This window comes from Typopeltis vanoorti, chromosome 24, assembly GCF_054136105.1.
Source record: "Typopeltis vanoorti isolate ZY-2024b chromosome 24, IOZ_Tvanoo_1.0, whole genome shotgun sequence".
Lineage (NCBI taxonomy): Eukaryota > Metazoa > Arthropoda > Arachnida > Uropygi > Thelyphonidae > Typopeltis > Typopeltis vanoorti.
Genome location: NC_143572.1, coordinates 59,664,247 through 59,687,890, shown reverse-complemented (window position 1 = coordinate 59,687,890; position 23,644 = coordinate 59,664,247). Strand labels below are relative to the sequence as shown.

The window sequence follows — 23,644 nt, the reverse complement described above, 5'->3', positions numbered from 1 at the left end:
TCACTGCCGACTACTACTCATCATTGTACTCGACATACTAATCGTCATGTCTACTACTCGAAATTGTGTCAATAGTGTAGATTCCTTCTGCTACATTTGTGGCAGCTTTACTGTTCCCAGTCAAAGGACAAATATCACTGATTTCGTTAAGAAAGTGTACTTTGCATACTTTTACGTACAAATTGCAGATCAGTACAAGTCATGGGCTCCAAATAAAGTGTGTAAGTCATGTGTAGAAAATTTACGACAGTGGAGAAAGGGAAAACGCCAAAAATTAGCTTTTGGCAATCCAATGATTTGGCGTGAACCGAAAAATCACGTAGATGATTGCTATTTTTGTTTAGTTCAGACATCTGGTTATAATAAGAAGAATAAGAAAAACATTGTGTATCCAAATCTCGACTCAGCAATTCGGCCAGTTGCTCATTCCAATGAAATAGCCGTTCCAATTTATAAAGGACTTCCCTTATTTGAGAACGAGCATAATCGGGATATACCAGATGTTCTTGAGGAGCAAGACCCGGATGTTGATTTAGACAATGAAAATTTAATTTCTAGTTCTGGACCGCAACGTTTTACTCAAGCGGAATTGAATGACTTAGTAAGAGATTTGGGCCTATCAAAAGAATCATCGGAATTGTTAGCTTCAAGATTAAATGGAAAAAACTTACTGGAGCAAGATACGAAGATAACTTTTTATCATAGCAGGGAAAGTAATCTTGTACAATATTTTAAACACGAGTGTGGGTTTGTTTACTGTAACAATGTGTCAGGTTTTCTAACTGAAATGAGTGTTGTACAATATCATCCAAATGAGTGGCGTTTATTTATCGACAGTTCAAGCAGAAGTCTCAAGTGTGTCTTACTACACAATGGGAATGTATATGCCACAATTCCTATTGAGATCAATTGCTATTCAGTCCACTTAAAGGAAACGTATGAGGACATTAAAAAGGTTCTGAAGTTATTAAAATATACAGACCATAACTGGATCATCTGTGTGAATCTTAAAATGGTGAACTTTTTACTCGGCTTTCAAAGAGGATATACAGTTTCCGTGTTTTCTATGCTTCTGGGATAGTCGAGCTAGAAATCAACACTGGAGTCAGAAACATTGGCCTCTTAGGATATCCTTAAATGTTGGAGAACAGACTGTTATAAATCAACCTTCAATCGACAGAGAAAAAATCATTTTTCCACCTCTACACATCAAACTAGGTGTTATGAAGCAGTATGTTAAAGCTTTAGATTTACAAGGTGACTGTTTCCAATACATATGTGAAAAATTTCCACGACTTAGTTACGAAAAAATCAAAGCCGGTGTATTTGATGGACCCCAAATTAGAACTTTAATGAGAAACCCAAATTTCATCAACTCTATGAACGAAATTGAGAAAGAGTCCTGGACTTCATTTACGATGGTTGAGAATAATTTTCTTGGAAACAAAAAAGCGTGCAATTACAACGATCTAGTGGAAACAATGCTTGAAAATTTCCAGCCCTTAAGTTGCAACATGAGCATAAAGCTTCATTTCCTATACAGTCATCTTGATAGATTTCCCGAGAATTTAGGTGCTGTAAGCGATGAAAAAGGCGAAAGATTTCATCACGACGTAAAAACTATGGAAGCTCGGTACCAAGGAAGATGGGATTCTCACATGATGGCCGACTACTGTTGGAGTATTCAAAGGGATTGCCAAAACAGAACACACATCAGAAATTACTACAAACAAACATTTATTCCCTGAAACTCATGTGTAAGTAAAATTGTTATTTGCATCTTTATGCTTACGAAAGATTTGCATCTTTATGCTTACAAAGTTCAATTGACTCGAGAACCGAAGCCTACTGACCACACACAGCGAAGAGAGTTCGTTGAATGGATTATGGAACAACAACAAGTGGATGCTTATTTTTCGATCAAAATCATCTTCAGCGATGAGATTCATTTTCATCTTGATGGCTTCGTTAATCGACAAAATTGTCTCATTTGGGGTTCAGAAAATCCACGAGTGATTGTTGAGAAACAAATGCATCCACAACGTGTCACTGTTTCGTGCGGATTTTGGGCTGGAGGCATCATCGGTCCATTCCTCTTCGAAAATGCGGCTGGTAAGGCTATAACAGTTAATGGTACTCGCTATCGCGACATGATAATCCAATTTTTTGTGCCTAAATTACAAGATATGGATGTGGACGACATGTGGTTTCAACAAGACGGTGCCACATGCCATACAGCCCTAGAAACAATTCAATTACTGCATGAGTCATTTCCTGGTCGTGTAATTTCCCGTTTTGATGATCGAATTGGCCGCCCAGATCATGTGACTTAACGCCGTTGGACTTTTTTCTTTGGGGTTTTTTGAAGTCTAAGGTTTATGCCAACAAGCCCACGCCTTGAAGGAGGAAATTGAGCACTGTATCAACGAAATTCAGCCACATTTTTGCAAAACGGTCATGGAAAATTTCGACAAAAGAGTGCATATGTGCCAGCAAAGCTGTGGAGGCCATTTACCCGATATGCTATTCCATCCATAACCCTATACTGTATACTTTATGAATCAATAAGAAATTACAATTTTTAATTGAAAACCTGTGTTTTCTATCAAAATTACTTCTTGCGTGAATTTTGGGACACCCTGTATAAGTCGTACATTTTTAAAGTAAGATGAGCAAAGGCTAGTTTCTCTTTAGATGGGACACCAAATGCTGCTCACGTTACAAATGATGAATTAAGAATTAAATCAACGTGACACCACAAAATATTATTATTATTATTATTATTATTATTCCTGATACCTCCAAGGAGTCCGAAGACTCATCGCGGGAGGACATCTTCAACTATCTCTACACCTTACCTCTACTACGAATCAACGCCATCTACCGCCCACCTCCAACACCACCACAACTAGTAATTTTTGTCTGTAAATTGGGTGTGTTCTGAAGGGCCGATTTGTATGTATGCGGGATGAAAAACCCGAGTTTCCGGGAGAAAAAACCCTGCTACCTCCGTATGAGATCGGCTAACTCACCATCGATTGAAATCGACCAGATAAAGATTCCTCCCGTCGCGACGAGAATCGAACTTAGGCCTATTCCAATCGAAGGGCGCAATGTACCATCGTTCTTCCAATTGCGCTACGGAGGCGCTTATCACACCAAAATGTACATCGAATTTGACTGCTATGAAGAGCGAGAGTTAATTACAATCAGTTGGATAGATAATATTATAAAAGGAATAATTCTTTCTTTTTCACCCTTTTAAGGAAAGGCTAGGATAAAATCAACTGGAGAGATTATATATGAAGTCTATCACATTTTCAGTGTCGCAACAGTCTTTAAATTAATTACCAAAGGAGAATACTAAAAAGAAACCTTAGAGATAAGAAAGAGTATTTAACTAGTCACTTTAGTTAAGAGATTGAAGTTAAAGTAAAAAAATAAAACTATTAAGCGATTGATTCAGGTTAGATTCATCATCATCATCGTCATCAATTTTTTATGTGCTCATAAGGGATGGCACTAGATGATTAAGTTTACATTATTAAAAATCTATCAAGAATATTATTTAAATTAAGGAGATATTAAATCCCACATTGTTTTAAAACCGAATAAGAAACTCAAAGATTGGAATCAGAGAATTTCATGCCAAATATAGTATAATAAACTGTAAAAGTATCGGCGATTACTAGCGTGAACTAATGCAAGTAGTTCTAGTACGTAGTACAAACTCGGCCTACTCGCAGCAAAGGTGGTAAAGTTCTGCTCGCTATTCTTGGTATTTTCCATAATGTAAAAACACATTTCCTAGGAAATGTATGCTGTTATTACATTATGGTGGGAGGTCACTACCCAGATCGGTTTCAGCCTTATGAATAAGTAAAGCCGTCTCTAAAAATTCGGACGATCCCTAGGCCACTCAATTGTGGGCGAAGGACCGTCCATCTCAGCGTTGGCTCCACTCAGTGATGGCCTTCTTCCCACCACCACCACCACGGAACAGAACCGCTCAAATTCCGAAGAAAAGTATTCACCGAAAAAGCTCCTCACTGGGCCGTGCCGGAAAACACTTTACCCGGAGACTCAAATTGCTCCCTTAAGGCAAAAACCTTAAGAGAGCGAACTCATATTAGCATCTCACCGGTTTCAGCCTTTCTTGAGGCTTCATCAGTGAGTAGCTAGACCAAATTAATACCAAATTGTATAGCGGAAAGAACTTATATACTCTGCTATACGAGTTGTCAAAAAGGTGCACTCAATAAGTTACTTAAATATAAAGAGCCAATAGGCTTCATTTCGGCGATATAAACTTTATTTAAATTAAGGGGATATTAAATCCCACATTGTTTTAAAACCGAATAAGAAACTCAAAGATTGGAATCAGAGAGTTTCATGCCGAATATAGTATAATAAACTATAAAAGTATCGGCGATTACTAGCGTGAGCTAATGCAAGTAGTCCTAGTACGTAGTACAAACTCGAGCAACTCGCAGATATTCGGCATGAAACTCTCCGATTCCAATCTTTGAGTTTCTTTTTCGGTTTTAAAACAATGTGGGATTTAATATCCCCTTAATTTAAACAATGTTTATATTGCTGAAATGAAGCTTATTGGCTCTTTATATTTAAGTAACTTAAAGGGTGCACCTTTCTGACACCTCGCATAGCAGAGTATATAAGTTCTTTTTGCTATACCCTTTGGTATTAATTTGGTCTAGCTACTCACTGATGAAGCCTCAATTAAAGGCTGAAACCGGTGAGATTGCTAATATGAGTTCGCTCTCTTAAAGGGGCAATTTGAGTCTCCAGGGACAGTGTTTTCCGGCCCGGCCCGGTGAGGGGCTTTGTCGGTGAATGCGTTTTTTCGGAAAATATGAGCGGTTCTGCTCCGTGGTGGTGGTGGGTGGAAGGCCATCACTGAGTGAAGCCAACGCTTATATGGACGGTCTTTCGCCCACAATTGAGTGGCCTAAGGGATCATCCGAATTTTTAGAGACGGCTTTACTTATTCATAAGGCTGAAACCGGTCTGGGTAGTGACCTCCCACCATAATGTAATAACAGCATACATTTCCTAGGAAATGTGTTTTTACATTATGGAAAATACCAAGAATAGCGATCAGAACTTTACCACCTTTGCTGCGAGTTGGCCGAGATTGTACTACGTACTAGGACTACTTGCATTGGCTCACGCTAGTAATCGCCGATACTTTTATAGTTTACTATATTCGGCATGAAACTTTCTGATTCCAATCTTTGAGTTTCTTATTCGGTTTTAAAACAATGTGGGATTTAATATCCCTTTAATTTAAATAATGTTTACATCGCCGAAGTGAAGCTTATTGGCTCTTTATATTTAAGAAACTATGAAGAATATTTCTCCAAATTGGTTTATTACTTAACATTCCCTTACATGCATATCTAACATTTAGTGCTTCTAAGGCCAGCACCGTAACGAGGGCGTGACGAAAGAGGAGGCAGCCACGAGCGGTTTGGGGCGCATAATGTAAAAAAATAAAAATAAATAAATAGATATAAAAGTCCGCTAATTTATATTGTATTTTTAAATTTTGGCAACACACTGCAACTCATTTTGATGGGGTTGATAGTATTTAACATATTGCATTTAGTAAAATTTAACTTGTTACATTTAAAGTTTTCAAATTTTTTGGGTTAGGGGGGTGCAAGTTAGACACCTGCTACATGCGCTTCATACCCTAGTTACTGTACTAAGGCACTTCCGACTGAATGAATCCCTACATCTCGGTGTTTTCTTTGTGCCATTTTGGCATCAAACACCTGTTTTGCTAACCTTTATTTTCCAACTCTGCTAAAGTGACCATCCCACTTTAGATTAGCTCTGCTGACACATTCCTGAATGAAAACAATGTGAATGTCCTTTCTCATATCTTCATTCTTAATATGATGCTGCCATCTCTTCAAGCCCCTAATTTTTTCTCAGAACCCTCATTTCCTATATTTTCAACCCAACTCTCAGATCCATAACATAAAACTGGTTTGAACAGTCTTGTGTACTGCTAGCAGTACCGTTGACAGGGTGTAGCATAGAGGCAGCATGCCTCATGGTGCGACTTAATAAGGGCGCTCGTTCAACCATATTGATAGGCGCCATCGCAACCCTAAGAATTCCTGTTAGCGTAGCAAGTGCGGAAAGACGTTTTTCCAAGCTTAAACTAATTAAAAATTATTTGCGAACAGCAATGACCCAAGAAATATTGGCTGGTCTAGCAACTATATCGATAGAGGCCGACATAACTTAAAATTTAAATTTAGAAGAGCTTATAAACAGTTTTGTTGTGCGATATCCCTGTAGATATTATTATGTAGTCGTTTTGCATTAATGTTTCTCTTGTAATAAAAACAAAATAGCAATTGGAGATTTTCTTATAGTTTTGTCTCTATCATGGGCGATATTTACTTGTTTGCTCCAGGGCGCAATCTAATCTGGCAAAGACCACGACTGCTAGTTTTGTGACTTAGCTAATTTCTTTCTTATTCCATATAAATTTATTCAGCTGGCTATAAGGCCTATGCTTAAATGAAATATTTGACTTGGTCTAGGTTCCCGAGTGTGTGTAGCACAGTGGATGTGGCGTTTGTACGCTACAGCACTTGGCCACATAAAGGCATACTTAATTTCCAGTCTAGTTGACGACTAGCGGAAATTTTTCTAAGCCTTTTTTCGACCGGTTCCCGAGTTAGTCAATCTCTGGTACGGGTTTTTCTCCAGGAAACTCGGGTTTTTCGTTTCGTAAACTCAAGAAAATCGACCGTAGAGCCCACACCATTTCAGACATTAAATATATTGTTTTAGGGACCACGAGATGGTGGCACTTGTTGGGCCATTCTCTTCACTGTGTGCCACTTAATTAGTGAGAGCCTTGGGGCAGTTACCTCTGATATAAAAATCTTTATATTTTATATATATATATATATATATATAAAAGATATAATAAAGGAATAAAAAAAGCCGTTAACTGATTTTTTTATTATTTATATACACGAGATGGTGGCACTTGTTGGGCCATTCTCTTCACTGTGTGCCACTTAATTAGTGAGAGCCTTGGGGCAGTTACCTCTGATATAAAAATCTTTATATTTTATATATATATATATATATAAAAGATATAATAAAGGAATAAAAAAGCCGTTAACTGATTTTTTTATTATTTATATATATAATATATATATATATATATATATATATATATATAGGTTCGCGATTCAGAATGCAGTCCTTGTATTTCGACCTATTTTCATAGTTTTGGTCTTTTTTTATTCTCATGTCAAATTTCTTACAACTGTTATTCAATTTAGTTGTGCATTGGAGATTTGCATTAAAGTGCTTAAGAGTACATTTCTCTGCATGAAGTAAAGATTAACTTTGCATTTCCAATTCTAATATCAAGCCTAATGCCACTTTCCTTCATGTCATCCATATATATATAGATGAATAAGAGCAGAGATAATCTACATCAAATCATCTTCCTATGTGTCCTTCAGTTGCAACTGCTGACTGACACTTAAATTATAGACTGGATTGCATTGCTCACTCTGTATAATGTTCCATTAATCCATACATTTGCAGTGTTTTGAAAAGCTTTTCTCTGGGCCCCTTGTCGTATGCCTTTTTCAGATCAACAAAATTATGTACAGATCATTATCATATTCCCATGATTTCTCAATTATTTGTCATAAAGTGAAAATCTTATCCCGACAATCTCTATTAGGCCTGAATCCAGCTTGTTCTTATCCATGAAGCTCTTGCTACAATCTTTCTCAACCTGTTTTCAAGTTGAGAAAGGCATAATTCGTACTTGGAACACTTAGTGGAGAAATTCCTCTGTAATTCTCACTTAGTTTATTCCCTTTTTTATGCATGGGAACTGTTAGAACTCTACTCCAATCATCTGGATTCGACCTTTTCACTAAGCCATCTGAATTATGCAGTGTAGCCACTGCAAAACTTTTATAACTCCATATTTATTTAAGCATTTCTGGTCGAATATCATATACTCCCACTACTTTTCTGCATTCCAAGTTTTTGATAGCTTTTTCTGCCTCTAGTAGTGATGTGCTCTTCTTTGCATTTCTCTTGAAAATGTTCTTGTATTCTTCTCTCGTTTAAGTCTTTCAAAGTAATTACTCCAGACATTGAGTATATTTATATCTTTATCTTTAGTTTTCATTTCACCTTTATCAACTTTGATTCCTTTTATACTTTCCCTCCATTTCTGAGCTTTTTCAAGTCTCATTTTGCCACCTTTCTGATATTTAATTCCTATACTCTTACCAGTGTGTCCATGACTTTTGTTTAGCTAATTTTCACATATTTTAAATCTCATATTTTTCTCTGTATTTTTTGAGGACCTCTGCCAACTTATTTGCTAGGAAACTGTAAAGATTTAAACAATGCAGAAAAGTAAATCTTAAGGATAATAAATCTGTGCCAGAGATTGACTAATTTAGAAAGGCAAAGTTAAAAGGCCTTCTATTCTGAACTAGAATCAAACCTATAATGGTATTTTTTCTTTCGGTTGTCTTGCATAATAATACAAAAAAGCTATCACAAAGTTAAACAAGCATCCTAAGTAAAGTCACCATAAAACGAAATTAGTTTAGAATGTTGACGCTATACTAAAATTTAAATCGTACTGAGAAAAGAAAGATCCCATCCATCAACTATTTTAAACATGAAACGAATAATAGTAATAGTATCTCACGTAGCAGTATCAGGTGTGAAGTAGAGATTATTATTAACTAGAAAGCGTTTTTTTCCTCTCCCAGAAACTCGCATTTTTCATCCAGTAAACTCAACAAAATGGACTGTAAAACCCACACTATCTTACAATTAGCATTGGAAAACCTGACAAGCATTTAATCAAAAAATATTATGTTAACATGTACCAAAGTGTTGAGTCCTATCACAGCAGAAATATCTGTAAAATTCTTTCCAATATAAGGAAATTGTGTATTTTTGGAGGAAAAGGGATAGTTAAGTGAATTTGAGGCTTAATGCATTTCTTAAAGTGATAAGTTAAGTAATCATTTAAATTCTTGATACATCAACTCTCATGATTATAGGGAACTTGTAAGACTAAAGAGATGTTGACTAATGAGAGGTGACTATGCACATAATTTTTTTTCATTATTTGTTTTCAATACCATCAATTACTGAGATGATACTGTAAGAGAAAAAGGTTTAATGCTAATCAGCTGATCATATGAATTTATAAAAATTACTGTAGATTAAAGCACAGAAAATGAATCAATGTAAATAACAGTCAAATTGGAAATATTTCAGAAAGCAAAGAGATGACAATCTACAGCACAAATGGTAAGATTAATGATTTCAAATAATCTTGTTCTGGGTAAGGCTGTGTTTTGTTTGTTCTAGATGAGACACAATCTTCCACTTTAAAGTGATTCACTGCCTGCAAAGGGTGCTTTAAAACAATGATGGCATATTTATCCCTAAATGTACCATAGTGAAGGTGAAAGACTGTGCTTTAACATAACCAGCAGCATAATAAAGAGATAATATAGATATTATAACGAAATATATTGCAATATTTATATATGATATTTTTCCACTATGAAATTATAATCTCCTCTAGAATATTTTGCTTGCTATCATGATTATACACAATCATTTTACTTGCAATAGGCTTCAATATTACAATCTTTGTATGGAAAAAAAATAAATAAATAAAACAAATAAATAAAATGAAGTAATGCATATGAATACAAATTTTAGGGTGTTTGATAAGTTTATTTACAATTGTTTAATTATTAAAATTTTTATTGAATGAAATTTACCTATTTGAGGTATAACTGGAAGCAATTAACCGAACAATGAAATGCTTCTCAATGTTTACTATTATAAACAATAATGAAGCATTAAGAATAACAACGTCATCATTTTATGCATATCATAAAATGCATATATTTGAAGTTCAAATAAAAATTCAAAATTTTAACTGCATATAAGGAGTCACTTTTGAAATGTAACATTATCCCAATATACAGTTGAAATATAAATAAAATCTTAGAACTAGAACTGCATTTCTTTTCTTATAAGCTTTTATCTCAGCATATAACAAAATTAAGAGTTCTGAATTTAATGTTCTTAATTACAGTTAATTGCTGCAAATTCGTAAGGAACTGAGTCATGGTAAAAAAAAAAAATGACAAAATCGATAAATTGTAAATTAGTGTTTTACATGGTAGACTTTGTCTAAAATACAACGTTTCACAGCCAAAAAACACAACACAAACTCTCCTGGACAGAGTTTTACCATTTCTACAAAGGATGTACAGGATGTTACTATTTACAATGGCGCATCTGCAATATACACAGTTGTGTAGCTTATATGTTCAGTATCATGTGATAATTCTTGATGAATTTGTTATGGTGATCATTGTGACAGCAAAGAAAAAAATGTGGCTAGGTCACAGCAATACCATCAAAAAAGCATCTTCAGACTTGAGTACTACGTCCAGCATTTACAATAGGTTTTGCCCATTCTACAAAGTCATCTATAAGTACTGGCCATGCACCTGAAAATAAATAAAATAAGATTTGATACATTATAAAACAATTAGAATTCTTTCATACACAGTCAAAATTTTAGTGTATGAAAATGATTTTTATTTTATGCAAAGATTTCCTAAATTTTATGTACATTAACTGAGGAACACACAAAGATTTGTATCACATGTACAGATGTGCATGCACAAACTGTACAGTAATAAAGTCATTTTAATGTGGATGCATGCAGTAGCATACAGGGAAAAGACTAACCTAATTTACTAATCAAGCTGATCTATTAAAAATAATAAAAACTGTTTTAATGTTATTTGTGGAAGCATATCAGTTGAAAACTAATAAGCTTGCACAGCATTGAGTTGCTTTTTTTGCATCCTGAGTAAATCAGATTAGGACTAAATATTTTAATACAAAAACATTTCTGGCATATTAATTGCAACAAAATTATTATTTACTATTTCAGACTTCAAACAGCAACACTCTTACTTGTGCATCTTCTTTAAAGTCTGGTTTGCCAGATAATCTTGCTTCTTGAGCAGTGATGCATGTTCTTCTTTAGATTCATTAATCCAAACGGTCAGAATTCATATTTGCTGAGGTTGATGTAGTGCTGTGAAATAGGGATGTTAAAAAATTTCAAGTCTACCAATTGTTTTTTAATGCTTTCTATATTGCAGGCTACACAGACAGAGATAGATATGTATAAATGCACTTAAGACATTCTATCACAAACCTTACCAACCACTGTGACTGTGCACGTGTGTGATCTATGTTGCAGAGAGATGCAAAAAAAGAAACTGGGTTCCCATTGCACAAGCTTACTGAGAAAAAAAAAATCTTATTTTTACTTTTTTCATGTGTTCAGATAATCAAAATAATCCACCCAAATGTACAGCATAAAATCTTAAGTTGCACTATAGAAATATGCACAGTGTACCAACCACTTTTCCCGAACAAAAATAAATATATTCTAACGTAAAATATTTAAAAGAACACTAATTAACTACTAGTGAAAAATAACATATATATATATATATATATATGAATTCTCTCTCTCTCTCTGCAAATGTGTTTTTGGGTCACAGATACCTTTCTATAGTTAGCCCCTGAAAATAACAGCAAACAGCTATCTGAAGCCACCATTGCTTACTTCATATGAAAGACAATACTAATTAAAATGTAAAGCATGGCAAACTAAGTTTACTGTATATTTAAACTTTGTTGATCATTCTTGAACCAGAAAGGTGGAAGTCACCAGTGTAAGTACCAATCTTATGTTTGGTTCTAGTGAAATAAACAATTTTATATGATATGTATGTCATTGCAATCACTTAATATATTAATAGATCTTTTGATATTAAGACTACACATAAATGAGATACAAACTCACACTTTTGGCAAAACTTATTTCAGATTATCATTTTATTTCCTGGATTGTTTGTTGCATAGCTTATTGATCCCAGAAATAAAATTATTCATGGGATCAGAGCAAATTACAAGGAACTGTAACAGAATTTACAGTACTAACAAGCATTTAAGATCAATTAAGATAATGACATTTAAGATCAAGATTTAGCTGTTTTCATAACTAGAAAATTTAATGATTTTTGTGCATGTGTGTAAAACTGGATTTTAAACAGAAACATCAGATTTCAAACCCCCCCCCCCCAAAAAAAGGAATGGTTCAAAATCCATCAAAATGAAATCCAAATCACTATCAAAGCTAATACTGTAAAAACTTCATGGATTATAAATGAACTATTATACAATAACTTCATTCTTTCGATAAACCCATGTTTCAGTGAGAGAAACAGGCTTTGCTGTTCTAGGTAAGCCTTAGTATACTGTAATTATGAAATGGACTCAAGAAACAAGGCAATTATACAGAAATTGCTACCATGCAGTGATGTTTAAGAGTAAACCCCCCCTCCCATCATAAGGCACAAGGATTGAACAGAATTAGAATGTTGTACTGTTCTATTAGAAACTAAATTACATGTACCAGTTTACAAAGATAATCTTTTTTATCTTCTGAAAGAGAACAAATTAAACTTATATACTTTGGTAGTAGTGACATCAAATTATAATTGTTACACATGCTGCATGATCACAAAATGATACTGTGATGTATTCACTGCAGACAGTGAAGTGATGACTGTGCGAGTAGCCTACCTGATGCAGACGTATGAGCCAAATTGATATATTGTCATTGAAATCATATGGTGTTATGGACAGCAGGGACACTGATTGGAAATACCAAAGCTTGAGTGCCACAAAGCTGTAGATATTCTTCATGCATTTGTAGAATCTATAAAGGATAAACATATTAGTCTTTTATAGCATGTGAAAACTGCAGCATTTCATTGATGGAGAAAGATCTCGGCAGGCACCAAATGAAACTCAGTTTTTTACCTAATTTTGCTATCATGCTTATGATTCAAAGCTCCTTATATTTCTTTTCACATCCTGTAACCAAAGCTAAGATGTACTCTAAAACAGCCAAGTGAAGTAGCTATACTAATATTGCTCATGTGTGTTCTTTAATTGTAATCAAAACTGATTTAGATTTATTTGTATGAGTAACACAAGAATGTACAGACTCAATAGTTAATCATTTCTTCCCATTTGTTCTAAAATGGGAAGAAATCATAATTAACTTTCATTACAGCAAACAACTTACTATAATAAATTATTGAAAAGTCATGATTAGAGGATTTTAGAATAACCACATGCTATTCTCAAGGAAAATTTAGTAAAGCAAACTTTCCATTATAACAAACTATTCCTTTGGACTTTATGAGTTTGTTTTTATTATTATACAACACCTCCAAGGACTCATTGCGGGAGGGTACTCTATTCACTATGCACAATTTCCACCACTTAAACGACACTACTACCACAATAGTATTTTTCTGTTTGTAAATTGCTTGTGTTCTCTTGGCTGATTTGCCTATATGTAGTATGAAAAGTCAGTCAGCAAGAAAAAACCCTGCTAATCCCACATGAGATTGGCTGACTCACTTTCAACTGAAAAAGCCCATATAAAGATTCCTCATCATGATGAGAATCAAACTCGGGTCTTTTCTAAGAAAAGAGTGCAATGTCCCGTTGTTCTTCCAATTGTGTTCTGGTGCAAATGGAAGAATTTGTAGTGCAATTTGTTATAATAAGAGATGGCTGAACTTTTGGGAGAGATAGACACCATAACAATTCCCTATCACATGTTGGAGCATAATTAACTTCTTCAAGTGTCATCCCATAAAAGGAGGTTGGCAACGATGTCATAGAACTTTTTCTTTCTTTTGCTGCCCTGGAATATTTGTGGTAATTCAAGCTAGTCCAGTCCTTAATGCCTTCAAAACCACATTCTCCTGGATTTACCTCTCCCTCTTTTTCTGTCCAGTTTCCCATCTAATATTAGTTTCTGAATGCCTTCTTGTCTAATTAGATGTCCAAATTATTTAAGTTTCGTTCTTTAATGATTCTCGTTTTTTTTTTTTTTTAAACATTTTCTCTGTCCATGATATTTTCAGCATTCTTCTGAAAGTCCACATTTCAAAAGTTTAATTTTTTTTCTCTGCTTCTTTATTTAGAGTCCAAGTTTTACTATTGTAGAGAATGCTTGACCAGATAACACTTTATTAATCTTTTTCCTATGTCTATGCTAATATCTCTGGATGTTAGAACAGTTTTCATATCAATGAAGGTTTTTCTTGCTATCTCCATTCTTTTTATTTCTTTAAGGGAATTTCCTCCTTCTGTAAACATTTGTCCCAGGTCATGCACTTTGTTTTCTTCAGGTTGATGATTAATCCCACGTCTAAGCTTCTATTGTAAATTTCTGTGACTAAGTTTTGAAGGTCATCTTCAGATTCTTCAAAAAGGATCTGAAGTTGTTGAAGTTCCTACACTCTACTTTTACACCCTTCAATTCTGCAATATCTTTAAAAACTTGTTCACTGTATTATACTGAACAATAAATGTGATAAGAAACATCCCTGTCTTACTCCTTTTTTGATTTCAAAGCTGTCAGAATATTCATTTTTCTATCTTATTGAGGCTATTTGATTCCAATATATGTTTGTAATTATGCATATATTTTTTCCTTTTAGACCATTATTCTGTAGGATATGTATTAATTTTTTGTGATCTATGCATTGGTATAATCAATATAAAGCAAAGATATATGATTTTCTGGTTATCAAGGCTTCTTTTGCATGTTTTCAAACTGAAAATCCTTCTCTTGTGCCTTTGTCTTTTTGGAAACTTGATTGAGTGTCATCTATTGACAAAATGCTTTTTATTCTTTCTAGGATTATTCTCAGTAATATTTTCATAAACTTCAATGGCTTATTAAACTTATTAATAAGCCATTGAAGTTTTGGGGATAGTTACAAAGATGGATTTTCTTAGATCATCTGGGATATATCCTGTACCATATACATTATTGAAAATAATTTTTAAATCATTGTGTTTTCATTTAATTTCTTTAACAATTCGATAAGGATCTGATCGGGACCTGGTGGTTCACCATCCATATTTTGTACATCTGATGCCTCTGTGTGATCAAAGTCAAACAGTTCTTTTTCATCTTTTTATGATATGTGTTTCTAGTAGTAATTTTCCATTTTGATCTTTTATACAAAGATTATGGTTGAAGTTTTTCTTTTTATTTGTCAAAGATTGGATTGATTTATGCATTTCTTAACTATTTATTTGTTGTCCAAATCCTCTATTTCTTTACATATTTTTCATTTAGCCACTTGTCTTTAGCCTTCCAACATTCATTTTTTATCATTGACTGAGTATTTTATACTATGGTGTGTTTTCTTTCTTCATCTTTCATTCATAAGTTCTAATATTGATTCTGCCAATCCAGGGTTTTTACTTATTGTATTTAATTTTTGGAATAATCTCATTGGCTTATATATTGCACTTCTGAATTTTGACTATCTTTTTTCAATTTCTTCTGTGTTGCTGAGTATATTGTCTTCTGTTTTATATCCTACATTATCTAATTTTTTCCTAATTTCTGAGTTAAACACCATTATGTTGTCATATATTCAGAGTTTTCAAGTCAAGCCTTTCACAATACCATTGTTTTTAGAGATTTTTTTAGTTTGATCTTTAAAGTAGGCACAACAGGGTTATGGTCTGAACCTATCAGCGCCTGGATATGTTTTGGTGTTGGTTATATTATCTATTATTTATCATTATAAAATCTATTTGATTTCTTATAGTTATCAGGGTTTTTGTGCAAGTACAGAAACTTAAGATGTTGAAGGTTATTTTAAATGCAGCATCCAGTCCAAATTTTCCAATAACTGAATTTTCTTCCGCTTCACCAACCTTTGCATTCAAGTCACCCATCACTATGAGTATCTCATTTGATTTAATATATTCTATAGATTTTTGTTAGTTATTATAAAAAACTTCTATTTCTTCATCACTGTGGGGCATAAACCTGAATAATTATTATGTTAAAAGACTTTGCAGCTAATTTAATAAGTATCATTCTTTCATTTATGGGCCACAGCCCCCATTGCAGATTTAAAGATACCTTTCTTAATCATAAATCCCACTCCATATTCATGCTTCTCTCCACCAGAATATACAAATGTAAAGCCATCTTTATCTAGTTTTTCTGAGTTAGGCCATCTAGTTTCACTAATTCCCATGACATCAACTTTTAAGTCTTTTCATTTCCTGTATAAGACTGTCATCAAAATTTCCTAGTTTATATAATGTTCTCACATTCCAAGTTCCACTTTTCAAGACTGTTTCTTGTTTTCAAATGAGGAATATCAGATGCCAACTTTCCTTTCAGATTTGGGTCAACATCATGCATTTGCCATGCTCATTTTACTCGTAATTTCAGTGTCTTCTTCCCTGTAATTATTTACAGCTTGGGATGCTTCAGGGGGTTCCAACATCGAAAGCATAGTTTGCAAGGTATTTCTGTTTCTTCGTGGTTCACTACAGCATAGTAACATGGTGAGGCCCTGATCTCATCTACATCTGCATCTGAGATTTATACAAAGGAATCAAAATCTGTAGTAGTTTAATACATTTAAATTTTGTAGATGAAGTCTGAAAAGATTTCAGACCGATCTGTAACTAAATATTTTTACTCATGCAATTCATCAAAAAGTTAAGGTAATCCTTTAATTTTCAATAATTTGCTTCTGTTACAAAATATTTAGTTACAAGCCAGTCTGAAATCTTTTCAGACTTTATCCAAAAAATAATTATTCCAATAAGCAGTAAATAAGCACTATGGTTCAATTTTTGAGCATCACCGCTAAGCTCTTATAATTAGTCAAAATGATAGTTCTCTAACCAGAACAAAGCTGACTTTCAGTTATACCACAAAATCATATATTTTCAAAAGTATACTGGGCTAATGATAAACTATTTTCGACTCTAAGTTTAGCCCAAATGAAATTTTCTTTTCAGTAAGTCAACTTTATGTATACTTTTATCAAAAATAATTTAATAGCTGTGCTCAGTACAAGGCCCTTATTAACCTAACATAATAGAATTGCTATCGAAGAAACACTATACAAAATGTATCAGTTTGTTTATATACGTGAAAAGAACATAATGTATGCTTGTGGGTACAAGAATAAAGATAATAATGGTGGAATTATGTTTTATCAATTCATTATGGAATCTGACCCAACAGTTAGCAGCAGACTAATCTAGTTTAGAAGCAGTGATGTGACTTGTCACATCACTATATATCACAGAATAAGAACTATTGACATTCTCACGAGAGTCGGCAACTAACCTTCAGTCCCACAGATACCTTTATAAGTAAGCTCCATTAAATAAAATATTCTGTGCATCTATTAGCTATTAATTATGTTAATTAAACTTTCAAAACAATAAACAGCCAGCAAATAAATTTCCTACATGCATATCAACTGGGCAGTGACACTAAGGAACAAAATAGTTGGGAATGTAAAGTGCTCTTTTTCCTGTATTTAAATTAAAAACCTTTTCAACTGAAGGTGAAGTCAGAAACTTTTTTTTCATATGACAAAACAGACAAACCAGCCTCAGAATATGAACAATTAACAGGCAGACTATGCAGATAGTATTAATTACTAATACGGCATTACTTAAGAATGCCAAGTTACTTGGTTGCTACAGATGCCAACGAGTTAGCGTGTGAAGAGTTAAGCAACTAATAAAAGTGCAATAGCATTGCCACTCCTATCATAAAATCCATTCTAAAATCTGGCAGATAATTAGCAAATCAAACAAATAAGGAACACTGGTCTCTCTCTTTTTGCAAGTACAGGTATCCCTTGCTTAACATGGGATTTGATTAACGCAGTGAAATTAATTGCGACAATCCCTTTATATACAAGGCAAGAGTTTTAATTAACGTGCCTTTAAATGTACCAAAATTCCCCCAAATACGACACCATTGCTACAATTCATGGACATGGGTGTCATTGCAACTTTCAAAGCCTATTTTCTTAAAAAGACATTCTCAAAGGCAGTAGAAACAACAACTTGAAGAAATGCGATTAGGCTCCAAGAATTTTGGAAAAATGTTAACATTAAACATGCAATTGAAAATATTCATGATTCGTGGGAGCAAATGTCTTCTAGCTGCATGAGAGCTGTTTGGAAAAAACTTTTGAATGCATTAATGACTTAGGTGGTTTTTAAAATCTTGTGAACAATGTGGATGAAGAAATCATTGCATTGGTGAAGACCTTGATTTTGATGCAGAAGATGTTAAAGAATTATTGGATTTAATTCAAAAGATTTCAATGACAATGATCTTCTTGAAATTGAACAATAACGTGCAGATGAAGACAACAAACAAATGGAATGTGAAGATCAGGTTCCAAAGAAGATAACAATCAAAGAACTGGATAGAATCTTTTGCAGTTTAGAATCGCTTAAGCAGAAAGTAATTGATATGATTCCAGATGTTAATCGAAGAATGCTCATTTGCCGAGGTCTAGAGCGACATTAGCTTGTTATTGTAGAATTTATGCTGATAAGAAAAAACTAACTGTTCAAACGACTCTTGATAACTTTTTGATAAAAAATTGCAGTAAGTAATATAGGTAGAAGCATTTATTAAACATTTACTTCGCATTCATTTTTTATCTTTCCTAAAAATGAATTATTAATACAGTAATCGATCATGGACAAATTGTAATTTTTCCATTGATTATTATATTGGATTAATGTGATTTTGATATATGCAGTAACATCGAGGGATTAATTAATCACATTAATCAAGGGATACCTGTATTTATATTACCAAAAAAGAAGATAGGTCACATTTTTAAGTATACCTTAGAGATAATCTCTATGCTGTACAAATTAAATTACACTAAATAATGACCCAATGCACAAATATGACAGGTAAGTCATCTTTTATTCATAAGAGGTTTGCACTCAATTTGAATGGTATAATACAATTGGCACAATCGTGTTGATTTGAAGAGTCCTTACACAGTCTAAACTTAAAATGATCATCAAAGTTTCACATTACCTCTTCAAAAATATTTCCGATTTAAGCTTGGAATTAAGGATAAGTGAAATGACTGTGGCAAAATCTCAAGAATTTTTATTATATGCTGATCAATTTTTGTTGTACTTATCAAAGACGATTTTGTATTGCTAATCTCTACACTACAAATAGTATGATTTTAGCACTACAAATGGCATGATAAACAAAAATGAATCAATAAATTTTCACAGAAATCTTTACTACTACATTTCCTAATTCTACATCCATGTAGTTAGTTGGATGGAGTCAGTTTGAGACATTTTAATGATACAAATGATTTGAATGAAGCCTAAAAGTGAATCAGCAGACATATTCTAATACATTTAATATCAAATTTACTTCAGTAAAATTTATTCTTGTTGAAGCTAGGAATAATCTGTATGGATAGAAAGATGAATAAAATGAATCTAATAGGCATCATTTAGCAAAACAAACCTAATAAGAAATGTTATTGTTCTTTTTAATTATTTAATTAAAATTTCATTTTCCAAATTATTAAATTTGGAAAATGATACTTAAAGTATTACGGGTGTCCATTTTATTATTTAACAATACCGACTCACAACAACCTAAAGAACAAAATAAGATTTATTAAATTCAATTCACTAGATTTCAAAGTAGCATCTTCAGAGCATAAAAAACACTTGTCACAGAAAACATATCACTAATAATCAAGTAGTTGTGGAAACAAGTCAAAATTGTAAGAAGCACTGAAAATAATATACTAAAAAAAAAAAAAAAAAATGTACTATCATGGCACCATCTAGCAGCCAAATTTAAAGATGTTTATAGCTGGTAGGTATTATAGCAAACACCATTATAATGAATGCACCCACTATAGCAAACTATAAAAAAGTCCCAACCAAATTCCAATATGCAAAATGCTATTAAAGGAAAATTTACTATAGCAAACTGTTCACTATCACAAATTGTTTCCAGGGTCCCTCCAGGTTTGCTACAGTGAGGATCAGTTTTATTTTATTCTTCAAGACATATCTCAACACTTGCTGTCTGTTCATAGCATGACAAGTTGCAGACACAAGGCCCTTCATATACTCTTGGATGTGCTAGAGGATGGATTGTCCTTGCTGTTCTATCTTTTCAGCTGTACCTCATAGAGTTCACTATTTAGTCCCCATGCAAAGACACATTCAATTCATGTTTAATGTATTTAAACAGCTGGCATACAAAATAGATCCTATATACACAGTGCTAACTTTTTTGTGCCAGTATACTCATCCTTTGCTAACTATTTATTTTCTAGCAGGAAAATAAACAAAACAAAACACACACACATTGATATTTTTACTTCACAGTGTGATAATGGTTTTTGGAATAAGAACTATAAATTAAGCACATAGCACACAGTTTATTATGCATAAATATATTGTACAAGTACATAAAAAATAAGTAAAATGTATACAAGAATTTTTAATAAATTTTCATTAAATAACAACTTATTTGCATACCAAGTAAACATGTAAAAAATTACTTCATACCACAAATTTCTAAATGTACCTTATCTGTATGCCACTCATCACTGTTAATAAATATGCTTGTACACTGTTCAAAAGCGTGTGTGTGTATATATATAGGATATGCCTGAGAAGACCAAATGCTAACACAAAATATAATCATCACATGACAAGTGCTAAAAGAAAATAAAATCCTTATACTACTTTTAAACCACAAGTGGCAACCTTATCTAATTTTCTAAGGCTAAATGCCACCCTCTATCACATCTAGAAGGGTATAAAATAGCCTGTATCAATAATGCTATACAGTAGTTCGCACCCCATGGATACCTGCAACTGCATATAACACTGAACCCCATATATACTGTTTTTTTCTATACATGCATACCTATGATAACGTTTAATTTATAAGAGATTAACAACAATAACTAATAATAAAATAGAACAATTATAACAACATACTGTAATAAAAGTTATCTGAATGTGAATGGAATACATTTTATTTATTTCTTATTTTATGAAGTTGAGAACTTTCACCTTTTCACTTAAAAGGAAGCGCTTTACAGCTTCTCTTTGGCATATCCAAATTGCTAGCATCACTACTTTTGCACTTTGGGGTCATTATTAAGTAAAATAAGGGTTACTTGAACACAAGCACTGCAATACTGCAACAGTCAATCTGATAACCGAGAACTACTCAGAATGGCACACAATTTAAAACTTATGAATTGTCTATTACTAAAAGAGCCATACCCCCTTTCAGCAATGTAAAATTACATAGGCAAAGTGGATATTAGATCCAACATTATTTCAAAGTCTAGTAAGTTCACCTGAGAGCTTACAAGAATACAATCCTCAGCATCCCCAAGTTGCCTTAACTACTTAAGTCAAGCTAAGGCAACTCGGGGATGCCGAGGATTGTATTCTCGTAAGCTCTCAGGTGGTCAACTTACAAAACCTTCATAGTTTCTACAAACATTTGGCTTTGAAATAATGTTGTATCTCAAATATCCATTTTGCTGATGTAATTATAAATTGTTTATTTCTGGAATTTTCCACTGAATATTTTCGGTCTGGGAGTGATCGTGAAATAGCGAACCCATGGATGGGGGGGGGGACTACGGTATTATGGATGAAGGGAAGATTTGGTTAATATCTGCTTTGAAGATTTAAAATTACATTTGTAACCATCCTCTAGGAGACTTGAGTTTTGCATCTTGCAAGATAAGCAAATCAGCAAAAAAATAGTTATGATATATGAGGGAGACCTGGAAAGTTCTGATAAACACCTAGAACAAGAATGACATTACAGCAACTGATTTCTACATGGAAATCAGTTGCTTTAAATCTACTCAAGCAAGTCATCGGGTCATAATCATTTGTTCTTTTTCTTTTAGGATATATAAAGAATACGTAAAATTAATTAATTTTTGTTTTGATTTTTATCATAACTCCCCCCCCTTCATAAGGCCTCACAGCTTTAGTTGCTTTGGCAATAATTCAAAATAGCCCACTTATTTATTGGCGAGTGTTTGTAACACCCTTTCACACAGGATTAAAAACTGCAGTACTACAAGGAAGCCAATTCAAGTCTGAGAGAATATTTCAGAAATTAGTATCAATAATAAAGCATTCCCTAAACCTTAACAAGTATCTCATCACCTACCTTTAATGTGTTAGGGCTCAACAGCCAGTTATGGTCAAGTAACTTGGCTTCAAAACAAAACCTAATATGTGGTAGGTAGTTAATCTGCAAACATCCAAACGCGATTTGTTTTCAAACAAACTTCCAAATCTCTGCCACAACCACCAGCCCATCTTAACTGTCTAAACTATACCCTGTATGATTCTTTCCACCAGTTGGATGAGGATTATGCCAGCTGATCTGGCATGATCTTCATCCATCTCCAGAATAGATGACCAAGGCAAATCATCACCTTCTTTACCCCCCATAATATTGCATGCCTATGATCTTCCACCAGCTCTTGCTAGCCTGGTTCACCAAATGGTTATCATAATTTCCTCCCCCATTCAACTAAGAGATTGCAAATGGGCATGGGATGTGACTGACTTCAGATTGAAGGTAAATTTCATTGACTGATGTGAGACTACCATCCTGTTTACTGGAGGCCAGAAGTGGATTGAAAAATCCATGTTTGGTCTCCAGAGCAGACTTTCTGAAATACGAGTTATAATATGTTAAAAAATAAAATCTTTAGCCCACCAATGGTACTAATAAGTTAACAAAAAATTTCTTGTTGATAGGAGCCACGCAAAAGTCTAACGTATAGTACTCATAAATAGTAAATTCATTTAATTTTCTGTCTATAATTTTGTAATTAATTAAATATCACTTGAATCTAAGTGTGATTTTTTTTTTATCCGATATGCAAACTTATGTCAATTGTTAACCTTGTCCAATATGGCTCTGGAAATGCTAGAAAAATATTAGCTGGAAGTTTATTTACTAAACTGATTTTACCATGTCTAATCCATTAAATGTACTCCAGCATCCACAATTATGTGATTGTTAGTTAAAATTTTGTGCACTGTGTAAGTGAATTTTTATTCTTCAAAACATGCTTGTTAGTAATCCAGTGAAATATCAGTAGCTTAATAAATAACCTTATTTTATTCTTTTAGTGTTGTAAATTAATACCATTAATATCATGATGAATAAGGCCAAAGCCTAAGTCTTTTATTGTTATATATAATAAAACGAAATAAAAATAATACTATTAATTATGCATGTAAAAGTTTTATAACTAATGCATAATGGGGGAAAAAAGTGAGTCTGCATGTCAATAATGCAATTAAGAAATAAACCTGGGAGTAATGAAATATTTTTACACTTTTATGAAACAGGAGAGTAAGTTGTTTGTGCTCAAACATTTCTGATGTTTGAGCACAAACAACAGAAATGAATAAACTGATCTAAGATCTGAAATTTTTTTTCAGCAGGCACCAAATTCAAGGATTTAAATGAACATGGTGAGACCAAGAAAAAGTATCCATTCATGAATTAAAATTTATCATTTTCCCACTTAAACATGTTTTT

The 23,644-nt window shown here is 33.3% G+C and overlaps 1 protein-coding gene across 3 annotated transcripts in view; it reads right to left on the bottom strand.

Annotated features, from left to right (window-relative positions):
• Positions 1-9,771: 9,771 nt before the first annotated feature.
• SCCRO (defective in cullin neddylation 1 domain containing SCCRO) overlaps positions 9,772-23,644 on the bottom strand; it is a 126,072-nt gene continuing 112,199 nt past the window's right edge. The window contains exons 7-8 of one of the 3 annotated variants that reach the window (XR_016550422.1): positions 12,742-12,877; positions 9,772-10,580 (exon numbers count right to left, since the gene is read on the bottom strand). Coding sequence is in view for 1 of the 3 variants with exons in the window: in XM_090413651.1 (XP_090269777.1) it covers positions 10,501-10,580 (80 nt within the window). In the remaining 2 variants the exon portion in view is untranslated. Of the gene's footprint in view, positions 10,581-11,055; positions 11,180-12,741; positions 12,878-23,644 lie in introns of all 3 variants that reach the window. The other 2 variants (XR_016550421.1, XM_090413651.1) reach the window with 2 other exon arrangements.